The sequence below is a fragment of the Ischnura elegans genome, chromosome 5 (genome assembly GCF_921293095.1).
Source record: "Ischnura elegans chromosome 5, ioIscEleg1.1, whole genome shotgun sequence".
In the NCBI taxonomy this organism is placed as follows: domain Eukaryota; kingdom Metazoa; phylum Arthropoda; class Insecta; order Odonata; family Coenagrionidae; genus Ischnura; species Ischnura elegans.
The window spans coordinates 43,547,079-43,571,983 of NC_060250.1; the positions used below are offsets into that span (position 1 = coordinate 43,547,079).

The following is a 24,905-nucleotide window of genomic DNA, read 5'->3' on the forward strand; positions in this document are numbered from 1 at the left end:
TATCGATTGAAAGTCGACTTGAGCGGCTGCGATTGACAAGAATGACGATACTGGATACATGGACATTGGAGAGATTTCTGCTTACCGTGCGGGATAGTTTGACATTTCAAGAGTAATTTGTTTTTGATTGGCTCCTTTGTGGAATATCTGTCAACATGGGAAAAGGTTTCAATAATTATATGTGTAAAAAGTTTTTTCATCCGGCATCAAGAGATAACTTGAAGCGAGTAAGTAATTTTTCAATGCCAACTCTTTTAGTCATTGATATTGTTGTTGATTTCATTTATGTATTTCTATCTTGTTGCGAAGGTATGGATGGCGGAACAGAAAGCTGATGCTTACAAGAAAAAGCAAGAAGAGTTGAGGGTGCAGTATGAAAAGGAACAAGATCTCTACAATAACAAGTATGTAAACAATTCTTGGTTGACACTCAGTTTTCCTCATCTGTATTTGATATATGCTCTTAACCCAAACTATACTTCTAGGGCGTTGCTGAGCAAGGAGAGCAAGGATAAATTAAGCGTCAACTTTATGTATGAGCCACCTCCTGGAGCAAAGAAAGAACGTCAAAAAGAAGATGATGAACCAGAGTATAAGTTTGAATGGCAAAGGAAATATAATGCTCCTAGAGAAGAGTGAGTTTTGTCGCAGAAATTTTTCCTAAAGTTACTGATATATGCATGATAATTTAATATCCATGCCTTCAAACATTAATTAATTAATCTCCTTGATAACCTAAGCATTTGTCTCTAATCATTATTATAGTAGTTTTGTTGAACTTTTGATATTTCAGGGTATTAGACATTTCTAGTTCTCAAATTTTTTTCTCTCGATTTTTTTCATGCCAGCTATTGTAAGGACAACGCCGAAATTCGTGACCAACCGTTTGGGATTCAAGTGAGGAATGTCCGATGCATCAAATGCCACAAATGGGGGCATATCAACACTGGTGCGTCCGCCTTTTATTTTTCATATCGAGAGAGCGATTTCATGTAACGCCTGAAATATTATTTTGGCTGCACACGTATTATGCTAATAGCATTCATCTTGGATGCTTTGAAAATAAGTATGCCTCTCAATCGAATACTCAATTCTTTCCTTCAACAATATGTACCTAAACACTGTGCTAATTTATTAATGTAGATCGTCTCTCTACCATTATTCATGAAAGCGCACGCTTACCTACTGTTATAGGTGTCATGACATCTTAAGCTTGTTAATGCTAGTAAGGTGCTTGTAAAAGAGAGGTAAATAATGATTTGTTTTCCATCATTTTCTGTTTCTAGACAAGGAGTGCCCGCTTTTCAATCAGTCAGCTGGAATGGGATATGGGTCAACAACCAAAGCATCAGGAAGTGGAAAAAACTCAAGTGAAAATTCAACTCCAGCTCCTCTTGATGCTGTCACATTGGTGCAGCAGATGCGTGAGGATGGCCTGGCTTTGAAACGGAGTGCCATGGGACTTCAACAGCATATGGAATTCCCTCCATCACAAGTAAGTTCATAAGAATTCTTATTAAAATATTTCTAGATGTCGATGACAACTTCAAACCTGTTTGTGAAATTAATGAGTAATATGTACTTGTATGTTGTGAAGGCAGTTGTTCAACATTATATGTTGCAATTATAATTAAAAGTGCGTAATTAGTAGGATGTTACCGAAAACCTTTTCATTTTTTTGTGCATCAAAAGATAGTTTCCCATTATTTGATTATGTGTTACCTGGAGATCCCTCATGAATCCCCAGGAAAGAAAAACTTACTTCCATCAGATTTGAAATGTATTTCCAACGGGTTTGACGAACTGATTTCCTCTTCCTTTGACTCTGTTTTGAAAATCGAAACAGCTGGGAAGCAGTTGGAAAATTGTTGGAAATTTTTAGAGTGGTTTTCAAAGAAGTTAACATAGTGCAATTGGTAGTTGTAATGGTCTGGTTACAAATTGCATTAAGCTTAATTGCATTAAAATTAATTGCTTAACCCGTACGAGTTAATGTCTAAATGCATGAACAATTTTGGTGGACCAGAAAGGAAAAGGTACAAATTATTGCTGGTTCTATTTTGTGTCCATGACTTTTTACAAGTTGAGTGAATACACTTTCCATTTTCACATTCATGCATTTCTCTATTAGCTCATTAATGTTAATGTAGCTCATAAGTAGGCCTTAACGAAAGACCATTCCCGTATAGCAACATAGATGTCAGCATTAATCTCCTTTTCTGTGCATTGCAGCAACTGATACCGAGTGACGATGAAGATGACAAGGTGAAAGACTCAGACATGAAGTTCTTGAAGTCTCTGTCCACAGCCCAGAAGAGAAAACTTTTAAAGTAAGTTCAAAATATGTTCATTTCATTGCAATATAATCATCAATAAAGTTTGATCATTTAATTCAAAATAGTTTGTTAATATGGTTGCTAGAGGTAGGATGGGCATTTTTACTGCTGATAGTGATAGAAAATTTGATGCCTTTGAAAATATCATAGCCTGTTTCTAGTCATTTATTTTTTTATGCTTTATATTTGTTTCCTGTCAGATGCATGTCACATCCAAGTTACACATGTTGGATTAAGGTCGTTGTTTCAGGGGGGGGGGCAGTTCATCAGCTTGCAGTAGCTTTGTGGTAACCTATCAGCTGTAATGCATCTGAGGTCTGCTATGCATAGTCAAGTGGCTTACATATATTAATCAATTATTTTTAAGCCAGTGAAAAAGAAGCTTTCATTGGTGTCACCTTAAATATTACCATCTTTTCAATTTCCAGAAATAACTAGGGGGGCAGCTGTCCCTCTCCTCAATCCGCCACTGGTGACACTGTTGTGATGACTTTTTGCAAAATAACTCATATTTTCTACATGCGTAACTCGAATAGGAATCACATCCATTAATATGCAGCACAGAGACATTACTGTATCTTATTTTTTTGTTATACATACATAGCACATATCAGTCCATTCCTGTTCCCTCTTGGCTATCATGAGTTTTGACCACACTGGGTTTCTATACCATCCCTCAGAGAAACTTGTAATCATACTCCCACGTACTGGGGATGAAAATATTCTTAAGATTCCAAACATCGTCCTTGTAGAGAGCCTATTTGGGATGAGGTGGTTTGAAGTTCAGGAGCCAGCAAATGAAGGAAAACACATGATTACCTATAGATGCTCAAGCATTCCAATTCTTTTATGCTTATACTCTTGAAGTGTTTTAGATTGAATTTGATTCTTGAGCTGATTCTTGATTACAAATAACTAAACAATACGCTCATAGTAAATACCAATAAATGTTCGTACTCCTACAAGCAGCTGAATTTGGTGCCCGAGTGTTTGAGAGAAGTCCCATGGAAGGATTTTTTTAGCCTATGGCATAGATAGATTTTTGGATCTGAAACCTCTAACTCCATGGTCTATGCTTTTCAGGCCAATTTTACTTTTTCAGTGAAATATTTTTCATTCAAAGTATTATAAAATTCAAATTAGATAATTTTTAGAAAAATGCATTGGTATCTATTGATTTTACCTGATGTTGTATGCAATTGCTTTTCATTATTGGCTCTTTCCTTGCAGGAAACTTGAAAAACTGGAGAAAAAGGCCAGTGGCAAGTCAAAAAAGAAATCAAAGAAAAGGAAAAAGCAAGACAGTAGTGATAGCGAAACATCTGTGAAAGAAAAATCAAAGAGAAGTAAGAAGAGATCTGATTGCAGCAAAAAGAGCAAGCACTCAAGAGACAAGAAACACAAGGAGAGCAAAAAGAGCAAGCATGTAGAGGAATCCTCATCATCATCTTCGTCATCGTCTTCCTCCAGCTCTTCTGAATCAGAAGAAGATGTTAAGCCCCCTAAGATCAAGACTGAAAGTAATGGAAGTCGTGAAACTGAGAGGCAGAGGCAACATAAAAGTGATGTTACTTTCAAAGACTCTCATCACAAGAAGCCCTCAAGCAGCTCCAAAATAAGGGATAGCAGCCCATCTAAAAATTCCAGTAAATCCAGAAAGAATGGGAGCTACCCCCACGAGGGCTACATTAAAAAAGAGCCTGAGTATGAGAGCAGCTGTCAAGAAGAATTCAAGAGGTATACCGATCATAATTCAGAGAAAATGAAGAGGAAGTCAAATTCCAAGGAAGATGATGACCATAGAGGTAGTGATAGGAAGAAAAAACGTTCATGAAATGTGCATGTATCAAAAAGTATTATGTAATTTATAAGTATGTACTCCTGGTATGCATTATGAAGGTACAGATTTTTCTTTTTTTTTTTTATAAGTCCCAAGAAAATTATGGAGAGATATTAATAAATGCATAGCTAAATTATACAATTATTTTAAATAAACTTTAATACATTTACAATGGACAATTTAATTTTATTTTCATACTTGTACTGTGCTACATATTCCCTACAAACTTTTTAAGCAGATACAAGGTAAAATGTTCAAAAATGATCACAAGGATTACCCTCTTAAGGTCACTCGAAATAATATATACACGTGAACAATAATGATGAAACCACACACAAAATCTTCCTTAAAGAATGTAGTCCAGTTCATATCGAATGTACTGATTTTTGGGATCATTGGCAATACGTGGATATCCAGCCACTAATGCATCTTGGCCCCCAATGTACAGGGTATTGTAAATCTTCCAATACACATCACGTACTTTTCTTGCTGGATGGAAAAGCCCCTGTAAAGATGAGAATTCTTTTAAGCATACACTTCTCTTTCCTTCAATACTAACAAGGAGATATGGCGAGAGTGATGTTCAGGATCTGAACGCTGATGTTATTTTCTGTAACTATACAGGTTTGTAGAAAAAGTATCACAGCTTTCCTCCCCACAGGCCCCAGTTCCAGAGATTAATCATAAGTTAAGATTTAGTGTGCCATCACTCCCCTCAAGTAAGCACTCATATCCAAATACTGGCATAGAGGAGTGCATTTAGGGGTACAGCCTCATATCTTTAGTGCAGGCACCATGAAATCTAGTCACAGTGCAGCCTTTGTACCATTTCCTGCTGATATCATGATCACTATTTAATGAAAAATTTTATTCACAGACCTTCGAAATACAAACCTATTGCATCGGGTGGCATTTGAGCCTGCAACGGGAAAATAAAATCCCCTAATTCGCATCGCAAGTCCTCATTCGGATGCATATTGCAAATCCATAAAATAAGATGAAAATAGAAAAAATACAAACTTAAATGAATGGGGTTGGGCTTTACCAATGATACCATAAATTATAACAAAGAAAAAAAATTTAATGCACTGCGACTCAATACCATGGTGCCATGTCAATGGACTCCACTGCATCAGTTGTTGGAGACAAGTGCTTACTCGAGGTGAGTTATGCCGCACCAAATCTTTACTTGCATTCTTCTCTCAAAGCTGGACCCATACGGAAGAAAGCTATGAAACATCTGCATTCAGATCCCAAAAATTGCACCTGTGATGTTTCCTTGTAAGAACTACATTATAAGAAATCATTCTCAATTCTCCATTCATACTTTTTTGCAGACTACTTTGTCTTAAAGACATTTGCAAGCACCAAAAAACTTCTGGCACCTAACCTCATATTACATTGAGAAAATTTAACTAAACCAAACAACTGAAGGACTCCTTTGCATTAACACACCTGAAATGCATCTGAAAATAGGACATGCTCATACAATACTATAATATATTGATTAGAAACCATTTTTTCATAGATATGGTCAACACCCTCCTTTTATAAATCCCCCCAATTTTTGAAGCTTCACTCAAAAATTTCTTACATGGAAAGATACGTTAGATGATTTTGGTGCTCAAAGTATTAACATGGTTCCCACCCAAACTGAAATATAAAATTCACGGTTTTTTCCAGGTTTTCACGGTCTAGATGTCGCCAAATTCACGGTTTTTAGATAAACAATTTTAGGCAGAAATATTGATCGCGTGACGATCAAAGGCCGTAGGTCAACTAAAAATTTTACAAACATGACAAACGCCTTGAATGCAAACGCAGCAATGAAAGTGCTATCTCTCCTGACGTCGCTAGCAAAATTCAGCTCCGGCTTAAGTTTGTGAGCGGAAAAATGGAGGGACCAGGGAAATTAAGAAGTGTTTGAATTTTCGCCAGGGTTAATGAACAATTTGGTTCCCAATCTTCCGGCTTTGGTACAGGCTTAAGGTCAATGAGTCATCATGGCACACGGACCAACAACAGCGCTTAGAATATGTATTTGCAGATAAATACGTGGACATTGTCTGCACATGACTGACCTTGAAACATGATCCACATTTTCAATTTTTCTTTTGCTCTTACAATCGTAGTTCTAAAATCAAGTTTGAGAGATTTTTAAGGTTAAATGACGAAATTCACGGCTTTTTCCAGGTTTTTTCACGGTAGAATAAATTCACGGTTTTAAGGTTTTCACGGTTGAGTGGGAACCCTGATTAAGTGCTAGAGGTACAAATTGAATAAATTTAATTTCAGAATACTAACTTCAATAGCCAGTGATTTTCAAGAATGGTATTTTTCTGAATTTTGCTTTGCATTGAGCTTTTATGATAAATCGTTTTTAGTCCATTTCAAAGGTATTATTTGAAGCTAGATGAGAAAAAGTACCAGCTTTCATCAGCACATTCTGTCTCACCACTTATACAAGAGCCACACAAAGGAAAATCTTCCAAACCATGGAATCCTTTGCACAATTTTTTTTTTATCTTTAAAGATTTAACTGCCACAGTAAAAAAACAACTTGAAATGGATTCTCTAGTTTAAAATGTTAATAATCCTCATTACTGCTAACGATTTGTAAAATATGATGATTTTTTTAATGCATTAACAGTTGAAGGCCTTAAAAAATCATGTGCCCTGAGGGCATTTAAATGTTCAGCAGTACGACACACCGTACGTTATGTTCCATAGAGTGAATCTTACATTTGAAGTATAGGTGTATCCCCTTAACCAAAAAGTAAAATATTTGACCTAAACAAATAATAGCAATAAAAATAACACCATTAGTGCATTAAATTTACCTGAGTATTGTGAGTGTACCCAAGCTATAACATGCACCTAAAATATCATACATGAAAATAATTTACCTGCAAAGCATACTGAAGAATTTTAATCGGCCCAAGAGCAACTCTCAGACCTTCAATGGAATCCATGAATGCTTGAACAAGATGAGGTGATGTCTCAAATATATTGGGCCACACATGATTGAGTAGATGAACCAAAGCATCCTCACAGCCAAACCCATATACACCTAATGCCATATGCTTGATGGCTGCACATGCAGTCTGCCTATGAACCAAGTCCCTGCAATGATACAAAAGAAAAATTACTCTTGTGATGTACTAGCCCAAAATTTTATTTTCTCATCTGGGCACCACATCCAACATATGCTAGCCAATGCATTCAAAGCCAAAAGTGATTTTTTGCCAATTACTGGAATACCATTAAACATTTCATAGCTCTTTAAGCATTTTATTTATCTCCATCTCACAAAAACAGCACAGTCACCTTGAATGTGGGGTTAATAACAAACAATGGACAGTCAAAAAAACCTATGCTTTGGACAGGTGTGACCTCCCCAGGCGTGACTTGAACCCATGGCCCTAGATTTGGCAGGGAAGGACTTAGCCCCACTGCCACAGACAACAGCGAATATTTTTGAACATTTCTATTTATTTACTCACACATCTGAATGGAAAATATGCACTGCATAAAAGACAAAATTCAAAAAGAGTGAAAATGATCCACTTTGTAATCGCCATAAAAAAGGAAAATACTACCACAAAATCTGAAATATTTTCATTTACTTAAAAAGAACTGAAGCTAAAGAGATAAAAAATATCAAAGATGAGGACTGCATTACATAATATTATTGCACAAAAGCACAATGCCATATTAAAAGTCAGGCTATTTTATCATAAAATTAATTAATTTAACGACACAAAACACGAGTAATGAAAAAAGGGGAAATAGGTAAAGCTGTATCATAAGGAGTTACAAATGAGAAAAAATAAATACCTTTTACTTAACAAACCATCTTTTAATACTTTTCCCCTTCCAAGAGATCATTATCTCACATGGTAAAACTACCACCGAACCCATTGATAAGGCACCATTATCTTAATGCCTCACCTACAAGGAATAGCTACTCCCAATAAACTGACCCAGTATCCACCCCTTCTTGCCAGCCACACCAGGCTTTTCCAAATTACTAACCCAGCCAACATCCATTAACTCCCTTACATCCCTTAATCCTTTCACACCTGAGCCTCATGGAGGGAAATTCTTCCACGCTACGAGTACATTGAAAATTTTTTGCACTCCCCTCCACAAAGTTCTACTGCATCAACAGAAAGCTACTGTCCAAGCCTTTAGTGGGATCAAGAGACTCCTTCACAGCGTGAGTCTATGGTAAACTGAATGAAATAGCAGAGTTTTACACTACAAATATTTGTTGTTCCCATCGATTTTGATTAAATAAAATGAATTCCATGTTTTTCTGAGCATGTAGAAATTTTAAACAAAGTTCTAACGTTCTTATTGACAGATGCATAAAATTTTTATGCCATATCAACTGTCTTGGAATTGAACTTAACTCTGTGGATATTAACACTACAACTCTGTTTGAAATTTCCATTTGATAGGCAAAAAAAGAAGAATTCATTTCTGACTTTAGATTTATAAGTAGGGATGGTCGGATCAGATACCTCCGATCCAACTATACACGGATATTGCCTTTCATCGGATACATCGGATCCAAAGTCACGGAAGACATTGGATCTGGATCCGAAATTTTAAATAATAGCTTCAGTGAATGCAACACCCCATAAGGGTGGAAAGTGTTCCAATTCTCTCTTCGAATGTACCATCAAATTCAATTCTTGTCCTCCTCATGAACCATTTTGTTTGAAAGCTCTCGCAGATGTTACATAGCAGAATTTCAGCTGTGGAAAATAAAAAAGGCAAAATACGACAGGCACGTAGTGTGACTCTTCCCAAGAGATTGAACAATCATCGGGGGAATCTAAGCGTTGTAGGATAACATAGGATAATAACCACGTCAAAAGTAACTACGTCGCACATTTCAGAAAACCACCCTCAGCTGTCCATCAGCCCATGCCTCTGTTGTTTTTTTTTGTTTCCGAAATCACACAGACCATTAATCATTGTCTTTTAAGGAAAATATCAAATTACACAAGAACAATTGAAGCATGTTTCATATCTACCCCGTCTCACCAACTGACCTTTTTTGGCCTACCTGCTTCAATTCTCCGTTTCTAGACAACAAATATGCGTGAGATTTAAAAAAGAATGAGACCAAACGAGATTCATTTCTGACAATATTTCTGGTTTTTTTTCAGTTCTACATGATTGTCGCTAAGTTTTCTATTTACCATTAGACTATACTAATATGCAACATTGTCCAAAGAGCACAATTTTCAAAGAAACATTAACCCCTCAAACAAGCAGAGATGGATTGGATACGCCAACTGCATATATCACATAGCTTGCCCTGCTTCGCTTTGAAGGTAAAGACGTCACTGAAGCAAGATCTGACTTATTCGTCCTTGACTCCCTCATTTGTAGCCTTGTTGCTTGAAATACGGAGGGAGCGTGCTCTTTCCCCTCCACCTCTCCTATTCGCGCTTCTGCTGCCCACCCCTTCCTCATGCTGAGCGGTCGAGCACCTCGTCGCACGTGACGTTAATGCTGTTTAAAATACTATTAATTGTGCTGCTGATTGCGTAGTTGCAATTTAATTTAATGATATACTGATAAAAATGTCTTTCATTGTGTAGAAAAATTTCTTTAGAGATAAGGAGAACCTATGTATGCCATGTGCGTGCACTATGGCGTGAAATTATAGCAAGGAAGTGCTAAATCCACCTTACTATACTTAAGCATTTTCAGGTGAAACACAAGTCACTATGCGAAGAGAAAGTGACAAAATTTGGGTGAAACGTACGTGAGGAAAATTTGAATACAGTTGATGGCAGGAATTTTGTTACGGGGTGCCCAAAAACAGAGGGGAAAATTTTTAAACAACAGGGTACAACGTAGACGGTTTCAAACTAATTTTAACACCCTTCATAAATGAAAAAAAACTTCATTTTTCAAAGAAATCTACTGCAAATTCATGATTTTTCAATATTTTGTTTCCTTTTATGAAGGAAAGTAATTGTTTTTTTTTTTATATTTTGGGGGATCTGGTCCCCCCTGACTTCCCCCTCTCGCTCCACCACTGGTTTGTGGTTTATCCAAAGATTTTTCCTATTACCATTTCCAAACCCCAGCGTAACAGTTTAGGTCCTGAGCATGTAAACATGTTTAAAAAAAAAAAACTTAAAATCCTATAAAAATGATTTTTAATTTTTTTTAATATTAAAATATGTACGAAAATCTAAAAATCATTCCTTTGATTGTATGTACCAAGAATAAACTTGAATAATTACTTCGTTAAATAGCAGGAATTTGAAAATGCATTCGGTCCAAAAATATCCAATCCGAAAGATCCAGCTCCAAAAATCAAGGATATGATCCGAATCCGGATCTGAAAAAATTCCTGGATCCATCCATCCCTACTTACAAGATAAGCTACAAATATAATTTCGGAAAAAACACTGCAAATAGCAGTAGTTGACTGCGTGTATGGGTTAGGAAAGGCCGAGGAAGGTCCTGGGCTCGCACTAAGTTGGGTCTCAAGGGACATACACGTCGCTGGGTCTAATGTGTCTGCGGCAGTCGCTTTCCTCCACCCCACACCGCTAATATGGGGCTGTCGTTCGTTTACATTACAAAATTGATCCTGCACTTGTGCGGCTTTCGTTCTTTGGCATAGAAAATCCTCACAACATGTGTGTGGTATTCGGAGAGGGTTACAAATATTAGGCTTGGAGTTGCTAAGGACTCAAGATGCTACTCGCTAGGGGGTTTAGTAGTAATATAGTATATAGTATAGTAGGGTAATAGTTTGAACAATGAAGAACAGATGACTTTAACAGTGGTACAAAGAACATCTTAGAACTGCATTAGATTTCCAGGTCTAACAGAAAGAGTAAAATTAGAGGGATACTTATCCTAACAGATAGGTAAAGGAATTAATTTTTTCCTGTTCAATAAAGGATTTTAATAAGCATCAGGCTAAAGTCAATTCCTAAACATTACCCACCTATCCATAAGAGCATCTTCCAAAAGTGGTGTTACCGCATATATGTAGTCCTTCCCCATCTCTCCGATGTACTCAAACAAAAACGACAATGACTTCAAAACTCCATTTTGTACATTTAACTCAGGGACCCTGTACTCATTCATGAGTGCAGGTAAAACAGTGAATGGGGAACATGTCTCAGCCACAATGGCAATTGCAACAGTTGTGCACACCCTGTTTTGCCGTTCCTGAACTTTTAAGTTGTTTAGAAGAGTTGCAAGGACATCATGTGGCCTGAAAAAATAAAATTTCTAGTATTAGTGTCAATCATTTAAAAAATGCTCTGTTAAAATGATCAATATCATGTGAAACATTTTCACTGATTCTAGATTAACTGAAGAACAACTGATGATAGCAACATAGGGTCAATTCCTAACAGGTAGAGCAAGTAATTTCATCTAAGCATTATCATTCACAAAATACAGGACAGGCTATTCACAACCAGTACCATAAGTAATATAAAAAAACTTTAAATAATCCATCTCAATGAAATCAATCACGGACAAAAGCAAACCACCATTTATAATAAATTTCATTCAAAGCTATAAAGATTTGAGTTCTATGCTTTACCAACCAAAAATTACAAGTAAAATACGAATGCCCTGCATGAATCCATAAAAGAAATGAGAAACATAAGAAATCTAACCAGTGAAGTTTTCACAATCAAATTATCAAGTACTGTGAAACCTCAGTTAGCGAACGCCTCTGATAACGAACAATTCGGATAACGACCAAACATTTCACTAAAAATTTGCCTCGGGTAGTGAACAAAATTTCAGCTAGCAAACAGATGTGTAGCGGCCATGTTTGTGTTTGGTGCTGTGCGATCCCAAATGGATACAAAGTAATACAATGTCTACAATAGTAAGCCTACGAGTAATACAATGTAATACAATACGTATATAGCCTATAACTTTCATATGATAGCGAGTAAATAGGAGCTAGGAACCAATTATTCCTATTTCCTTTATTTCTTATGGGGAAAATTGTTTCTGATAGCGAACACTTCGGATAACAACCAGCTTTCTGGAACGGATTGTGGTCATTATCCGAGGTTCTACTGTACTCCATTACTATCTTGTATTAGAAGGTCAAAAAATTTTATTTAATTAATTTTATATGAGTAACAATGAAATTGCAAATAAGATCATTAAACTCACCCAATTGCCTTGGCAATGTAACCAAAGGTATTGACAGTAGCTCGCCTAATGGCCTTCTTGTGAGCTTTAAGCAACTCCAGAAGTTCAAAACATATCCTCATCCACTCCCTGGCTGAAACATACTCAGGACCTCGATCTGCTATCCTTCCGACTAAGTCAATACAGTTCTCTTGGACCTGAAATGGAGAAGGGAGTGAAACATTGCAAAAGAGACATGTTGAAATAATACACCTGAGACAAAAATAGCCCATTAATGGCCCAGAAATATTACTTATAAAAGAATTTTCTACCAGTAAAGGAAGATTTTTCGGGCACTGTGTCCAAAAGTCACAAAATTAGCAATTTAATGACCATTCCTTAACTTCTTGCAGAAGAGCAGGTTAAATTTTGTAAGCAGTGGATTGCAAACATGTGATTTAAAAAAACACCCCACTCACACATGATGGACAGTATTAGATAGAAAATGAGACGAAATTCTAATCATGTTAACATAATAATGAATATTTCTGACAAAACTGAAAATGTCCAAATCTAGGATTGAATTTTTAAGTATTGTTCTGAGCATTAACCAAGGCCATAAAAATTAAGGTGATTCAAATTCAGTGCAGCTATAAACTATGTGGTCATAAAGCAGCTGACCATAATATTATTTAATGCAATACCCCAGCCCTTCCCTAGCAATACCAAGTCATCCCTTCCCCAGTTGTAACTGTGGTCAACAGCTTTGGTATTTCCCTGCTGAAAAGCTTCACCTAGACGACACTTCCTAAGCGGAAAATAATACCCCTATGATAAGCCTGTCTCCTTGCAAAACCCTGACTTAATTGGCTCCCTCACTTTGTTTGTGAGAGGCAAGTTCCAGTCAGGAAAACAATGGATTCGAAACTTGCTACTATTAGTTAAAAAAAGGGAGTTAACCACTTTACAGTCCTCAAAAAATGGGTCACAGGGAGTCTAAATCTGTATTATTTATGTGATCTGCTCATAGAATTTCAGAAATTGCAATTTTAAGCAAGCTATTAAATTATAACCTTTTAACATTTTTAAAAAAGGACTTCATAAAAAGCCAGATTATTTAAAACGAACATGGAGTGTGTAACTAATGAGGGGATAATAATGACATACAATTTACTATAACAAATCTAAATATAATTATGTATGTCAATAGAAAATTTAAGTTCACATATTGGGTTCCATTATCCGAATTAAATAGGCAAAAATGTTAAAATGTGAAGCTCTTTACACATACCTTTTCATGCCTGTTTTTCAAAATTGGTGTTAGCCTTGGTAACAAGTCCTTGATGGGAGGTGTCATTTTTGTCATACCTATCACATTCACAATAGCTTTGAGAGCCCCAAGAATACTACCAAGAACTTCAGGGTATTCTTCACCAAGATATTCATACAACACCACTCCCAAATGTCCCATAAGCTTCTCTTCTTGACAAGTTTTCATCACTACAGCAATCCTTGATATGAGATCTGCCGCTTGCTGTCGAACTTTGGCTGACTTATTGTTCAAACGCCACAAGATGGTACCACAAATCTGTGGCAAGTATGGTTTCACTCGCTTTCCTAACTGGTTAACGATAGTACCAAAACCATTCAACATTACAACGTCTTCCGTGGTCTGTTCTTGGAATGCATACAAAATACCATCAATCAACTGTTCTTCCAACCTTGAGTCAACATCTGCAGCACCAAGGTTGCCCATTATTTTCTCTATCGTTTCCATAACCATTTTACGATACTGTTCATTTTCATCTTTAAGATCGTCCACCACGCGATTGATGATCTCTGAGGCACCAACCTTGTTGGCAATTTCAACTGTGGTATCAACAAGCTGCCGATAATTTCTACGGTCCAAAGCCATCCTGTGATTCCAGAAATGCTTGAAGAAGTGAGGCAAGATTTCATCTTTGATGTACTGTGACTCCACACCATCAGTGGCACAACACTGCTTCACCACCTTCAACACAATCTTTTTCATTTCTTCATCTGGAGACTGAAACTCTCGGATCAAAATAAGCATCACTTCCCTAGTATAATAGTTGGCATACTCAGCATCCATAAGAGGTATCAAGTAACCAATGGCTTTCAAGAAAGCAGCTAAACCTTTTCCACGATGTGTACGGATACCTTTCCACAAAGGTTTCAATACAGAGTCAAAGCTTTCAATACCATATGGAGTGGCTGCTTCAGCCAAAGCTGCGATGGCCAGGGCAGTGATAGTACGGACCTTCTGCTGTTCATCCACCAAGCCATGCTCAATAATCTCGACCAGATTCTTGAGATGGGGAAGGATTGCACAGCCCATAAGGATGGCAATTTGCTGGACTATCTTTATACCAGTATGTCTAGCCTGCCAGGATTTCTTACTCCGACACACGGCTTTTAAGAAAGGCAACAAGGATGGTATACCAAGAGCAGATGCAACAACAGCAAACGCACGAGCAGTGGTGTTACGCACATACTCATCAATGTTGTCAATGTCGGGCCTCATTGTGGATATCATGGTGGCCAAACCAGCAGCCTTCGCCAAGTTGGAAATGATTTCTCGGCCTTCCACACGTGCATAGTAATCTTCATCAATAAGCAAGGGCTCAATAACGACCAAAATCTTGTGAACGTACGGTCTGACCAAATCATCAAGCTTATAGAGAATGCGATCAATGACTTTCACCAACAAATGTCGCTCCTGGTCCTCTAAAGTTGGGGACATAAGCAAGGGGAGAATCTGATTGAAAAGTGGCCCAGCTCCAAACTCCCTAGCTTTGTCCGTGATCTGACGCAAGGCAGCTTTTCGCATGGGTGGTGTCCCATTCTTTATTTTCAACAGCAACTTCATGATTTTCCTCTCCTTTTGCTCATCTGGACTAAGACTCTCTTCATCAACTTCCACCAGCAATTTGTCAAAATATTGTGCGTCTTCTGGCTTCATGAATGGTAAGTTTCCCTTTGGCTGGTTATCCATGTACTTAGCTGACTTATCTTCCTGTTGAATGAAAAACCCAGTAGGAGTACCCGCAATTGGGGTTGGTGTTGCTGTCAACTTTCGTGCAGGAGTCCTGATGGGCACATAGCCTGCAGGAGGCTGTAGAACTTTATAACCAGCAGGAAACATGGTGTCCAATTCATCATCAGAGAGTGGTCGATTTCGCTCGTCTATCTCACGTTCCCAGCGATAAGCTTGTAGTTGCTCAGGGGTCATTGTCATTAAGTGGCCTGGAAACAGAAGCATTTGAATCAGTGAATTAATATCTCCATAAATGACAAGCTGCAAAGGTATGATTAATTCACCACAATTAAATATGTACTTTCAAATGAACCATCAACAAAAAAATTAGCAGGTAAAACAATAATTATGTTTGTAAAAATTAGGAAGTACAGCCCTCTTCTTTACATTATCTTCAGAGCAGGAAGACTAAGCATTAAAAGACAAAATTTAATTGAAATTTACATATTTACGCTAAATCTTAATGATTGGGCCAAACATATCATTATAGATGTCATGACTGTTTCTGAAGGAATGTTGGAATGCATTAAAACACATGATATAACTGTAATGACCAGCAACTGTGCCACTAATAAGCATTATACTGATGCATTTATAGAGTGGCAAACATTAGATACTTAAGTAAACAAGAGACATCAAAAGAGATTCCCCAAAACTGAAGTAGGAAAAATACTAAGAAAATCAGTTTTTACGCATAAGAAAATGAATGCAAGTAAGTGATGCGCTGAATAATTCTTCTTCATGGAGGTCGTATATTTAATCTTGCCTTAATTTCCTGTGCTATGACTTGATAAGTTTTCTCAATAAGTGCATTTTGGGGATATCATTTGAAGGCGTACATTCAAGACCATATCTTCAAAACTTTTCACAAGCTATGAAGCCCATGACCCCCTCTCTTAGGCTTTGGACACAAGACAAATAACTTAGCAAGATTACAATGAATCAAGTTTTATGAATATTACATTACTTGGTTACCATTTGCCAAGGTGGCGGCAGGGTCACATCCTCTCTTGCCAACCTAGAGATCAAGGGTTCAAATTCTCTCAAAGTTCCCACAATCCAGAACAGGTATGCGTGAGGTATTCCAAATTGTAACTTGTAAATGCTGTTTTACAGGGGGTACATCACTGTGCAATCTATACATGAAGGCACAATCAAAATTGTGCCGTACAAAGCTGTGTATTGCTAGAACACATGCGAGAATGCATTGATGCGATACGGCAAAATAGCCCCTGATCTAATTCCACGCTCACATTCTTGCAATTTCAACATGTTTTCAGCACTAATCAGCCCAATGACGTGCCCTGTGTAAAACGGCCTTAAGAGAGGGCTGTTTAGTCCTAATTTTGTGAGTTAAAAGTTCTATTATTACTTTTTCTAAAGACAAGAGTATTCAGCAGTTGTCTGTGTGTCACTCTTGATTTATAAAAAAACACAAACCTGGAGTGGGGGTGGCCATGGCCATAGCCTTGGGTCCCGTGGGTGTCACACCACTGGGAGTCATCATTGTTGGCGTGGCGGGGGTATGTGGCGTGTGAGGGGTGTGCGGTGTGCCTGGCGTCTGCGGGGTCATGCCTCCAGGGGTCATCTGGCTCGAGGGTGTCTCGTCCCATCGGCTCCTTCTCTTGCTCGCTGACGGAGTCGGGGTCTCTTGGATCAAGTCACCCCCACCTCCGACACCAGCTGGACCTCCAGTTCGATCCGTGCGAGGCGTTTCAGCCCAACCACTGCTGTGACCAGGGGTTTCTGCAAAATTGAGATAATAATTATCACTGCATCATATCCACCCATCAAAGCCCTTTGATATTGTTCAATAACTACTATCCGTCATCTCTCCCCTCAACAAGATCATCCTGGACAATGGGTCACTGCATTCTTCATTATTATCTTAAGCCAGTTGATAATAAAATATAATAAATTAGACCCATTGCATGAAATACAAGCTTTAATATTGCATGACAATAATTAACCTGATTTGTAAGAAATCCAGCCACCAAAAATATGTACTATTCTGTCACATAAAATATACATACAATTCACAATGGGGAATTCCACTGAAAATGGATGATTACGGGATAAAAAAATATCCTTCGTGCTGAAAATTACAGTGAAAGCAGTTCTTCTCTAACCTGCGTATTATTCATAACATTCCAATTTGAAAATTGGCTTTTGAATATTGCGCTCCAAACGACCCATCGCCATGTTGGCTGATCGTGACGTCAGAGTCCAGTAAACAATATGTTTACGTGGTGCCAGTAGAGAGTAGACTATTTGTCCCAGTTTTAGAAAAACCTATGTATCTCTCTGTACAATTATTTGTTATATGTTAATTTCATCATCAGTCATGTGAAATATTTATCCTGAATAATTGGCAGGTTTAAAGAATGTATGCATGCAGGAAGATGCAGCACAGTCTTGACAAATAGCGCTTATTACTTTTTCATCATCCTTATCTACGGAGATTTCCACAGTATAAGAAAATTACCAAATTAATCTACCTTAAGAATGTTCCCAGAATGCGTCTTTTCGAAGTGGGAGTCAACCATTGCGCAATACACACACCGTAAAACTATTAAACTATTCACAACTGTTTTCACACAGCCATCAAGTTATAAATCAGTATCATCGTAGATGTTTGTTATCGTCGTTACTGTTTTGTTATTACCACGGAGCGAGTTTGCTTACTAGCATTCTGACATCACAGGGCGTTCTTGTAGCGCAAAAGAATTTAGTAATTTTTGCAAACTTAGAAGCTCTCTAGCAACAAGAATATTGAGAATTATGAAGTCATATTTCGCATATGTTTATAAATTTAACTTACTTATCTAGACATGTAAAAAAATTACCTTTTTAATTTTATGAGAGCACCCCATTGTAGGAAGAGATAATGAACCACTTGAAAATGTTAGCATAGCTTATATTACAGCTTATTCACTTAAAGCATATTTACGATTTAATCACAAAATGTATGCAAAACATAAATAAGTTTTTGATTATTCATCACACTTAAAAGTAATAAATAAGTTTGCCAAGTTCTTATTGATACTGAGACAGAAAAGAAATAAGATAGAAGTTAGACCTACAGTGTATTGATAAAAGAACCAAAACACATTTGAATAACATTTACACTCAGACCATTCTAATTGATAATTTGGTCATTAATAAGTCAGCCAATCGGTGTAGACATTAAATGCCAGTATAGTGACATGATATGAAGCACTACAGGGACTTCACGTAGCAAATATGGCAGCTTTTGTTTACACCAAGTGTTTAAGTAAATGTTAAGTTTTCTTTGACTAATTCTTCAAACAAGATTTTAACAATAATTAGTTGTCACAGGTGTTTGAAAAGAACTTAAAATCCTCCATTACATGACCGATTACACATTATGAACAGGCACTATAGACGATGGCCATATGATAAGGATATATGATTGTTTCCAAATATTTCCCCATGGGTGCATAATAATGAGGAACAACAAAAATAATGAATATATTCTTTATATAAAAACACATGATTTTTTGTACAGAACACTCCCAAATATCCTGACTAATGATGGGGAGAGATGGCAAAAACAATCCGAAAACACGGATAACCCAAACTTTCACTTAACTGTCTTGCAATGTTCTTAATTTACCTATAACGAACAATACATTTTTATTTATGCAGGTATTTGTTATTTTAGAGTGCTTCCCGGACTCAATGAGAGCTTCCTTCGCCAGTTCACGAGCTTTTTAGCGGCGATAACATGGTTGTACTCGTATTATCAATGCTTCATGTAAGGCCTGGTATAGAAATCTGTGGCTGTGTGATCACGGTTACAGAACAGCGGTTTGCACGAATGCTTCAAAAACCACTACTCGACATCGGAAACTACACTGTCAGGCACCATGCCACGTAGTCGCGTCTCACACAAGTTGCCAGGGTTGCAACTGCTGCGGGACGCGTATCCGTAATCACGGAGCACGGTCGCACACTGCGAGGCTTGGAAAACAGGAACATGGTGCTCCTGTGAATGCAGCTAGCACACGATCGCTTCCATTTTACGAAGGGGATTCTAACGGAAATAATAAGCCTAGTGTATCCACGCATTGATGCAGTAATTCCGATGATTTTATGCCTGATTTTATTTTTTTAAAGATCGCGGAAAAAATTGAGCGAGAGTGAAAATCTTGCACAGATTATCCGCAACCCCAGTAATCGGGAGTCTGCTGAATATATTTTAATAGGACAAGTTTAGCTAGGTCATTTCTTCTTTCTCAGAGATTACTCATAGAAAATGACGATAACCCTGAGTATATAAATTGGTTGTTTCAAAAAAATCATAAAAATTGTGCTAATTTTCTTTACCACTAATCCTGGCAACAGCAGTACACATTCATGCTTGGAATGAACCCATATTGATGAATATATTGATTGATATATCGATATTGATACGATGAATAATAAGACAATGAAAAATTATTATGAGCAGATTTTTATATTCTACAGTTGAAATTCTCTAAAAAAAAATTGTTCAATGTAGTCTGCTTTCTATTTCTTGTACCGAGATTGAGTATTCTTGCGTGAAGTTTCACATGGCGATCAAAAGCATCGTCTGCTCCCGCAATATGTACTTGTCAAGTAATCACAAACGTATTCTTCGCATTGAGAAATTCATTTGGATTCATCACGGTCGTAGAAAGAGAGATGTGGGATGAATGTAAAAAGGTAAATGGCTGATAATAATTAAGTAAGTAATGAATTCGGAGGTTTACAAACTCAGAAAATACTTGGAAACGACTTGCAGGTTGCTTCATGGCAAATAATAGAGCATACTACCCAGGATAGTGCCACTATTTCAAGCGTACTAACCTAAAAAGTTCCACGGTACATAACTATAGAAGCTTTAAGCCACCTACCTCGTTCTGTTTTTGGAGTTTCATCCCAGCGATTACGACGAGAAGACGCACCACCTGATATTCCTTTATCATGGCCAGGAGTTGAGTGACCAGGGGTGGCATGTCCTGGAGTGGCGTGACCAGGGGTAGCCTCCCACATTCGAGTGCTCGCCCCTGGTGTCTCTTCACCACCCTTACCATGACCTGGAGTCTCATCCCACCGAGAATGGGCTGGTGTCTGAAGCGAAAATTAAAGTTGCGATAGAGAATAGCCAAGAGCAAATTACAACAAAACTACCAATAATAGCAGTACCCTGCACAACGAGCTTATCAAAAGAGGAAATGCTTATGTACATCTCTTTGAGAGTAAAATGAGATCAGAAACACCATGAGCTCAATATTAGAAAACATATTTATGTGACTAAGATAATTCAATATGATACTTGGACACGTACAATTTGCACCTTTTTCCACAAGATCCCTAAAAAAAAGAGAGTAAACACATTTCATAGCAAAATGTAAGTTATACACATGACTATTTATATTTGTTCAGCAACTGCTCAATGCATTGAAACAAATTCACATACGAAACTTTGTAATTCATTAGCAAGTGGATCGCAGCCAACACTAACTCAACTAGGTTATCTAGGTTATTTTTACCTCATTAGCCTCAGGAGCATCCCAAAGAGATGCTGCCTTCTTCTTTGATGGCTGTGTAGGAGTCTCCTCAGCTGTCTGATCCCACCTTCCTCTTTTCTTCGGAGCAGCTTTTGGGGCATCACCATTTGAAACTGGTTTAAGGGTCCCATCCTTCGCTTTCTCCGCTAGTTTCTTGCGTAACTGTAAGTAGGAGAAACTTGTACTTTAGGATTTTTTTAAAAGATATATGGATGAACCATAAACAACCAATCCATTTGAAATAGAAAGTAACTTTATACAAAAACTGAAGCTTCCTCACATCAAAAATCTCAAATCTTACATATTCTAATGAGTAACTAGTTGCAACATGAAAACAAGCTAAAGAGTAACCTAAAGGTGTGACTCAACTGCCACTTACTTAGTTAAATTCACATCCATTGTACTATGAACAAAGAGAATAACAGGTAAAAAAAGACGGACATGATTTCATCAATTAAAAATGATGACACTAATGTCTCAATAAATTAATCCGTAGCAAAAGTACCTCTTTAAGTTAAAATAACTGACCTTGTTAACTAAAGCTAAATGATGTTAAGTATATTTTATAATTGCATGCAAGTGTTAGCTAGAGTAGCCTTATTTTAAGTTTCACAGTTGACTTTGTAAGGCACACACAAAAAATAATCATGAAAATTGTCTGCTACAAGGGTTCGAAGGTGAATCTGCAAAAATATAAAGATGCACAAGACATTTGTACCTAACATAAGGTAGGATAGCATAAAAGATGGCAACCATGCCATAATTTTGTTTTATATACGCCCATTTTACAAACTTGCTGATATTTAACGAGTGGTAACTCATTGGAAGGTACGCATTATAAGACTTATTCAAAAATACTGCAGGTAAGCACACACTATTAAGATGCAAATCTCACAAGCCATTGATGATACTCAGTAAATTCACAGAACAGGGGATTCTAGCCATCAGCTACAATTGTTCACCTACTCACACAGGGTTCATATCAACTCTCCATTTAAATTTCTCTGCCTTTTCACAGCTTTTCAGAAAAATAATTAATATTTCCCAGAATTTAAATCAATCAACCAAAAGCAGCAGTATTATTAACATTTAAGGAAAATATACAGCTAGATATATAGTGAATTGTGAAATGAAGTTGAGTAGTAGAAATGAAGTCAATTTATAGTTTTTTAACCCTGACATTTCCAAGTATTTGGCATCTAATTTTTATTTCCCTGACTTCCAGACTAGAATGATACCTGTTACAAAGAGCATGGGCCAGAAATTAATTTTCCCCATCTATGCATCAAAACTGTCATTCATCAATAAATAAAATGGAATTAAAACCCACACCCTAATGTAATTTCAAAATTCACAGAATTAAAACATAAATATCACCTTGAACATTTCATTGATGAAATAAGTGACTAAAATTTCAAATACATGAGGGTGTTAAGTGTAGAAATGATAATTTATTCATCACTGCTCACCTCAGTTTCCTCGCCACGAAGTAACTGTTCTCGCATGATCTCTGTGAAAGTTCTGGACCCTATATCGGGTGTTTTTCCACCTGAAAAGAATAAAATAATGTCACGCAATGCGTGCCAGTTAGTTAGCCTTCTGATTAAAATATTTGTGACCTTAGGACAAAAAGGAGTTTCTTCCAACTCCACAAAGAAAAAAAGGCAAAAGTAAATTAAAGAGATATTCAAAAAGATCATTCAAAATTCTTTCAGAAAGAGTGAACAAGAAGCAACCAAGCAGTTTTAGAAATATTATTACAGGTAAATAGTTATATCTATTGAGCTCAAATTAAATTATGCACTAGCTTGATTTTTTGGAAACAAGGGGCAAAAGGAAATTTCCAGAAGTTGTTTCAAGAAAATGTTAGGATCAATCCAATCATGTTAGACGAACAATCCATCCACAAAAATAATAGAAATGCGACAAGAATCACTTTCATTCAGAAATAATTTCACATTTCTTGAAACAAAGGCTTTGCTTCTGAAATTTCCTGAAATTTACTCAATACATACGTGATACCCTCCTCAAGTCACTTCATCAAGGTTTGGGCATAATTCTCCCAGCAGCCTGTGATATGGACCTAGAAGTAACCTTAACGATTAATAATATTTCTGAATTTCTCACACAATCACACACTCCTAAGGACTTACAGGGGAATACAGCTACTTAAGCTTCAACCAGTTTTGATGATTTTATAAGTATATCCAAAACCTTTACGTAAATCTTCGGTCAAGCAGAAATGTTATGAAACTCATCCAAAACTTAAGAAAACAGTTTTCTTACATGGATTCCAAATGTTATTCTTGAAGCCACACAGAGTACCCATATACTTTCATCTACACAAAATAATAATGATAAAATGAGCTGTTAAAAATTGTCTGTTTCACTTTCACTGTTTTCAATTCATTGATAGAAATGTATTTACAATTAAATTTCTTAAAAGCCATTTGGTGTCAGGTAGTGTGAAGCACTCAACCACACACTTATCAACTTGAATTTCTTTTAGCCATACTTCAAAATCCTGTTTTCAGCAGATGAACTCGTGGCGTTGAAGGAATTCCTCGGAGGGGGAGAGAAAATTGGATATTAGTAGGCGTCACTATTTACGGCAGCCCCAAGACCCCCAAGACAAACACCCTTTTCAGCTAAGCCACTTCACTCTCAATCGTACCCATCTAATCATTTACTCCTACCATTCATTTTTTGTTATCTACAGCGGCACTAACCATACCAAGAGCATTGATTACAATCAAATGGATTTCTAATGAGACAAAATCCATTCTCAAAAACAATTTAGTAAAGATAGATATCTTAACAACAAAAATGGAAGGTATACTTAAGCTTCATTCATTTTATTTAATTTTAATGGCAAAGGAGTTACCCTTAGTGCAAATGGTATGGGAAAAATCTACCAAATAGGTCTCCAAACAAAGCTAAATTGATGTATCTGCGAGTGTGAGAAATTAATATGTAACTCTAACATCAATGGTCTTTAATTTATTTGCCTGAGCTTTTGTATTCACAATAAGCACCACCTAAATCATCCCACTCGTATGTTCCTTTGTAAAAAATATAATGATACGTTCACCAACAATGACCACACTAAGAAAAGCAAGCTGTCTTTGTACAACAGGATTACTTTCATTAATTTCTTTACTATGACATGAGCAACAGGATACTCAGATTTTTAAGCTTTGTCAGTTGTGAGAGTCATATCAATAATATACTTCCCAATAATTCAGAGTATAAATTATCTATTTCCAGCCACAAATGAAAGATCATCCCTTAACATTTTATTCCAGGAAAAATACCCCAGAGCATGACAATTGCTGAAGACAATTCATCTATCCGACACCTAACATTCAGCCACTAATTTCAAAACAATGACAAGTATAATCCCTCCAGATGATGTGTTAGGAATAAGAATACCAGGGCATAGACAGTATATCCTTTCTACAACTCAAAACAACTAGCCTTTAAATACAAATGAAATATTTACAAAAGAGACTTAAGTTAGCTCTTAGTTTTACATATTCAAATTAAAACTCAATAAAACATTATCATAGCAAAAAACAAAGTTCCAACGCACCGAAAAGACAGCTTGCCTTACGTGCAAATCGAAAGTCATTACTACATATGGAAGATTTAGTTATCTTAATTTCCCTAAACCATTCACTCACACATTCACTCATTACGACTCAGTCAATGAGACTATCAAACAATTCAGTGACATCTGAGCCATGGAAAAGTGTAAAAAATACTAAACTTATTTTAAAGAAATCAGAGAACAGTCGTTTTTAGCACAGTTGCATCTTATCTGCAAAATAAATAATTTCCAAAATACACATGTACACAATGCCATGGACAGAAATTATGTCACAAAATCAAGCATATATTCTAACCAAGTTGGGACCATTTGAGAAAGAGAGAGAAGGGAGCTAAAATTCATAAATAAATGGAAAGTT

At 36.8% G+C, this 24,905-nt stretch overlaps 2 protein-coding genes across 4 annotated transcripts in view; one reads left to right on the plus strand and one right to left on the minus strand.

Annotated features, from left to right (window-relative positions):
- Positions 1-4,352, plus strand: LOC124158767 (corepressor interacting with RBPJ 1). Its single transcript, XM_046534071.1, has 7 exons — positions 1-227; positions 310-404; positions 486-635; positions 849-949; positions 1,287-1,495; positions 2,233-2,330; positions 3,567-4,352. Exons 1-7 carry the CDS (start codon positions 156-158, stop codon positions 4,168-4,170), a joined length of 1,329 nt encoding a protein of 442 aa, XP_046390027.1. The 5' UTR covers positions 1-155; the 3' UTR covers positions 4,171-4,352.
- LOC124158766 (splicing factor 3B subunit 1) overlaps positions 4,342-24,905 on the minus strand; it is a 24,755-nt gene continuing 4,191 nt past the window's right edge. The window contains exons 1-11 of one of the 3 annotated variants that reach the window (XM_046534070.1): positions 23,453-24,905; positions 22,953-23,020; positions 22,407-22,486; positions 20,920-21,099; positions 20,281-20,497; positions 16,820-17,125; positions 13,613-15,588; positions 12,364-12,539; positions 11,165-11,437; positions 7,083-7,299; positions 4,342-4,681 (exon numbers count right to left, since the gene is read on the minus strand). In XM_046534070.1, coding sequence (XP_046390026.1) covers positions 4,523-4,681; positions 7,083-7,299; positions 11,165-11,437; positions 12,364-12,539; positions 13,613-15,588; positions 16,820-17,125; positions 20,281-20,497; positions 20,920-21,099; positions 22,407-22,442 — 3,540 coding nt within the window. In that variant the 5' untranslated portion in view covers positions 22,443-22,486; positions 22,953-23,020; positions 23,453-24,905 and the 3' untranslated portion in view covers positions 4,342-4,522. Of the gene's footprint in view, positions 4,682-7,082; positions 7,300-11,164; positions 11,438-12,363; positions 12,540-13,612; positions 15,589-16,819; positions 17,126-20,280; positions 20,498-20,919; positions 21,100-22,406; positions 22,487-22,952 lie in introns of all 3 variants that reach the window. The other 2 variants (XM_046534069.1, XM_046534068.1) reach the window with 2 other exon arrangements.

What these genes read in the sequence shown, in the direction of transcription:
- LOC124158767 (XM_046534071.1), top strand. Translation starts at nt 156, where the DNA reads ATGGGAAAAGGTTTCAATAATTATATGTGTAAAAAGTTTTTTCATCCG. An exon ending in TATAATGCTCCTAGAGAAGA is followed by an intron (nt 636 to 848) that starts GTGAGTTTTGTC and finishes TTTTCATGCCAG; the next exon opens with CTATTGTAAGGACAACGCCG. An exon ending in ATGGGGGCATATCAACACTG is followed by an intron (nt 950 to 1,286) that starts GTGCGTCCGCCT and finishes TTCTGTTTCTAG; the next exon opens with ACAAGGAGTGCCCGCTTTTC.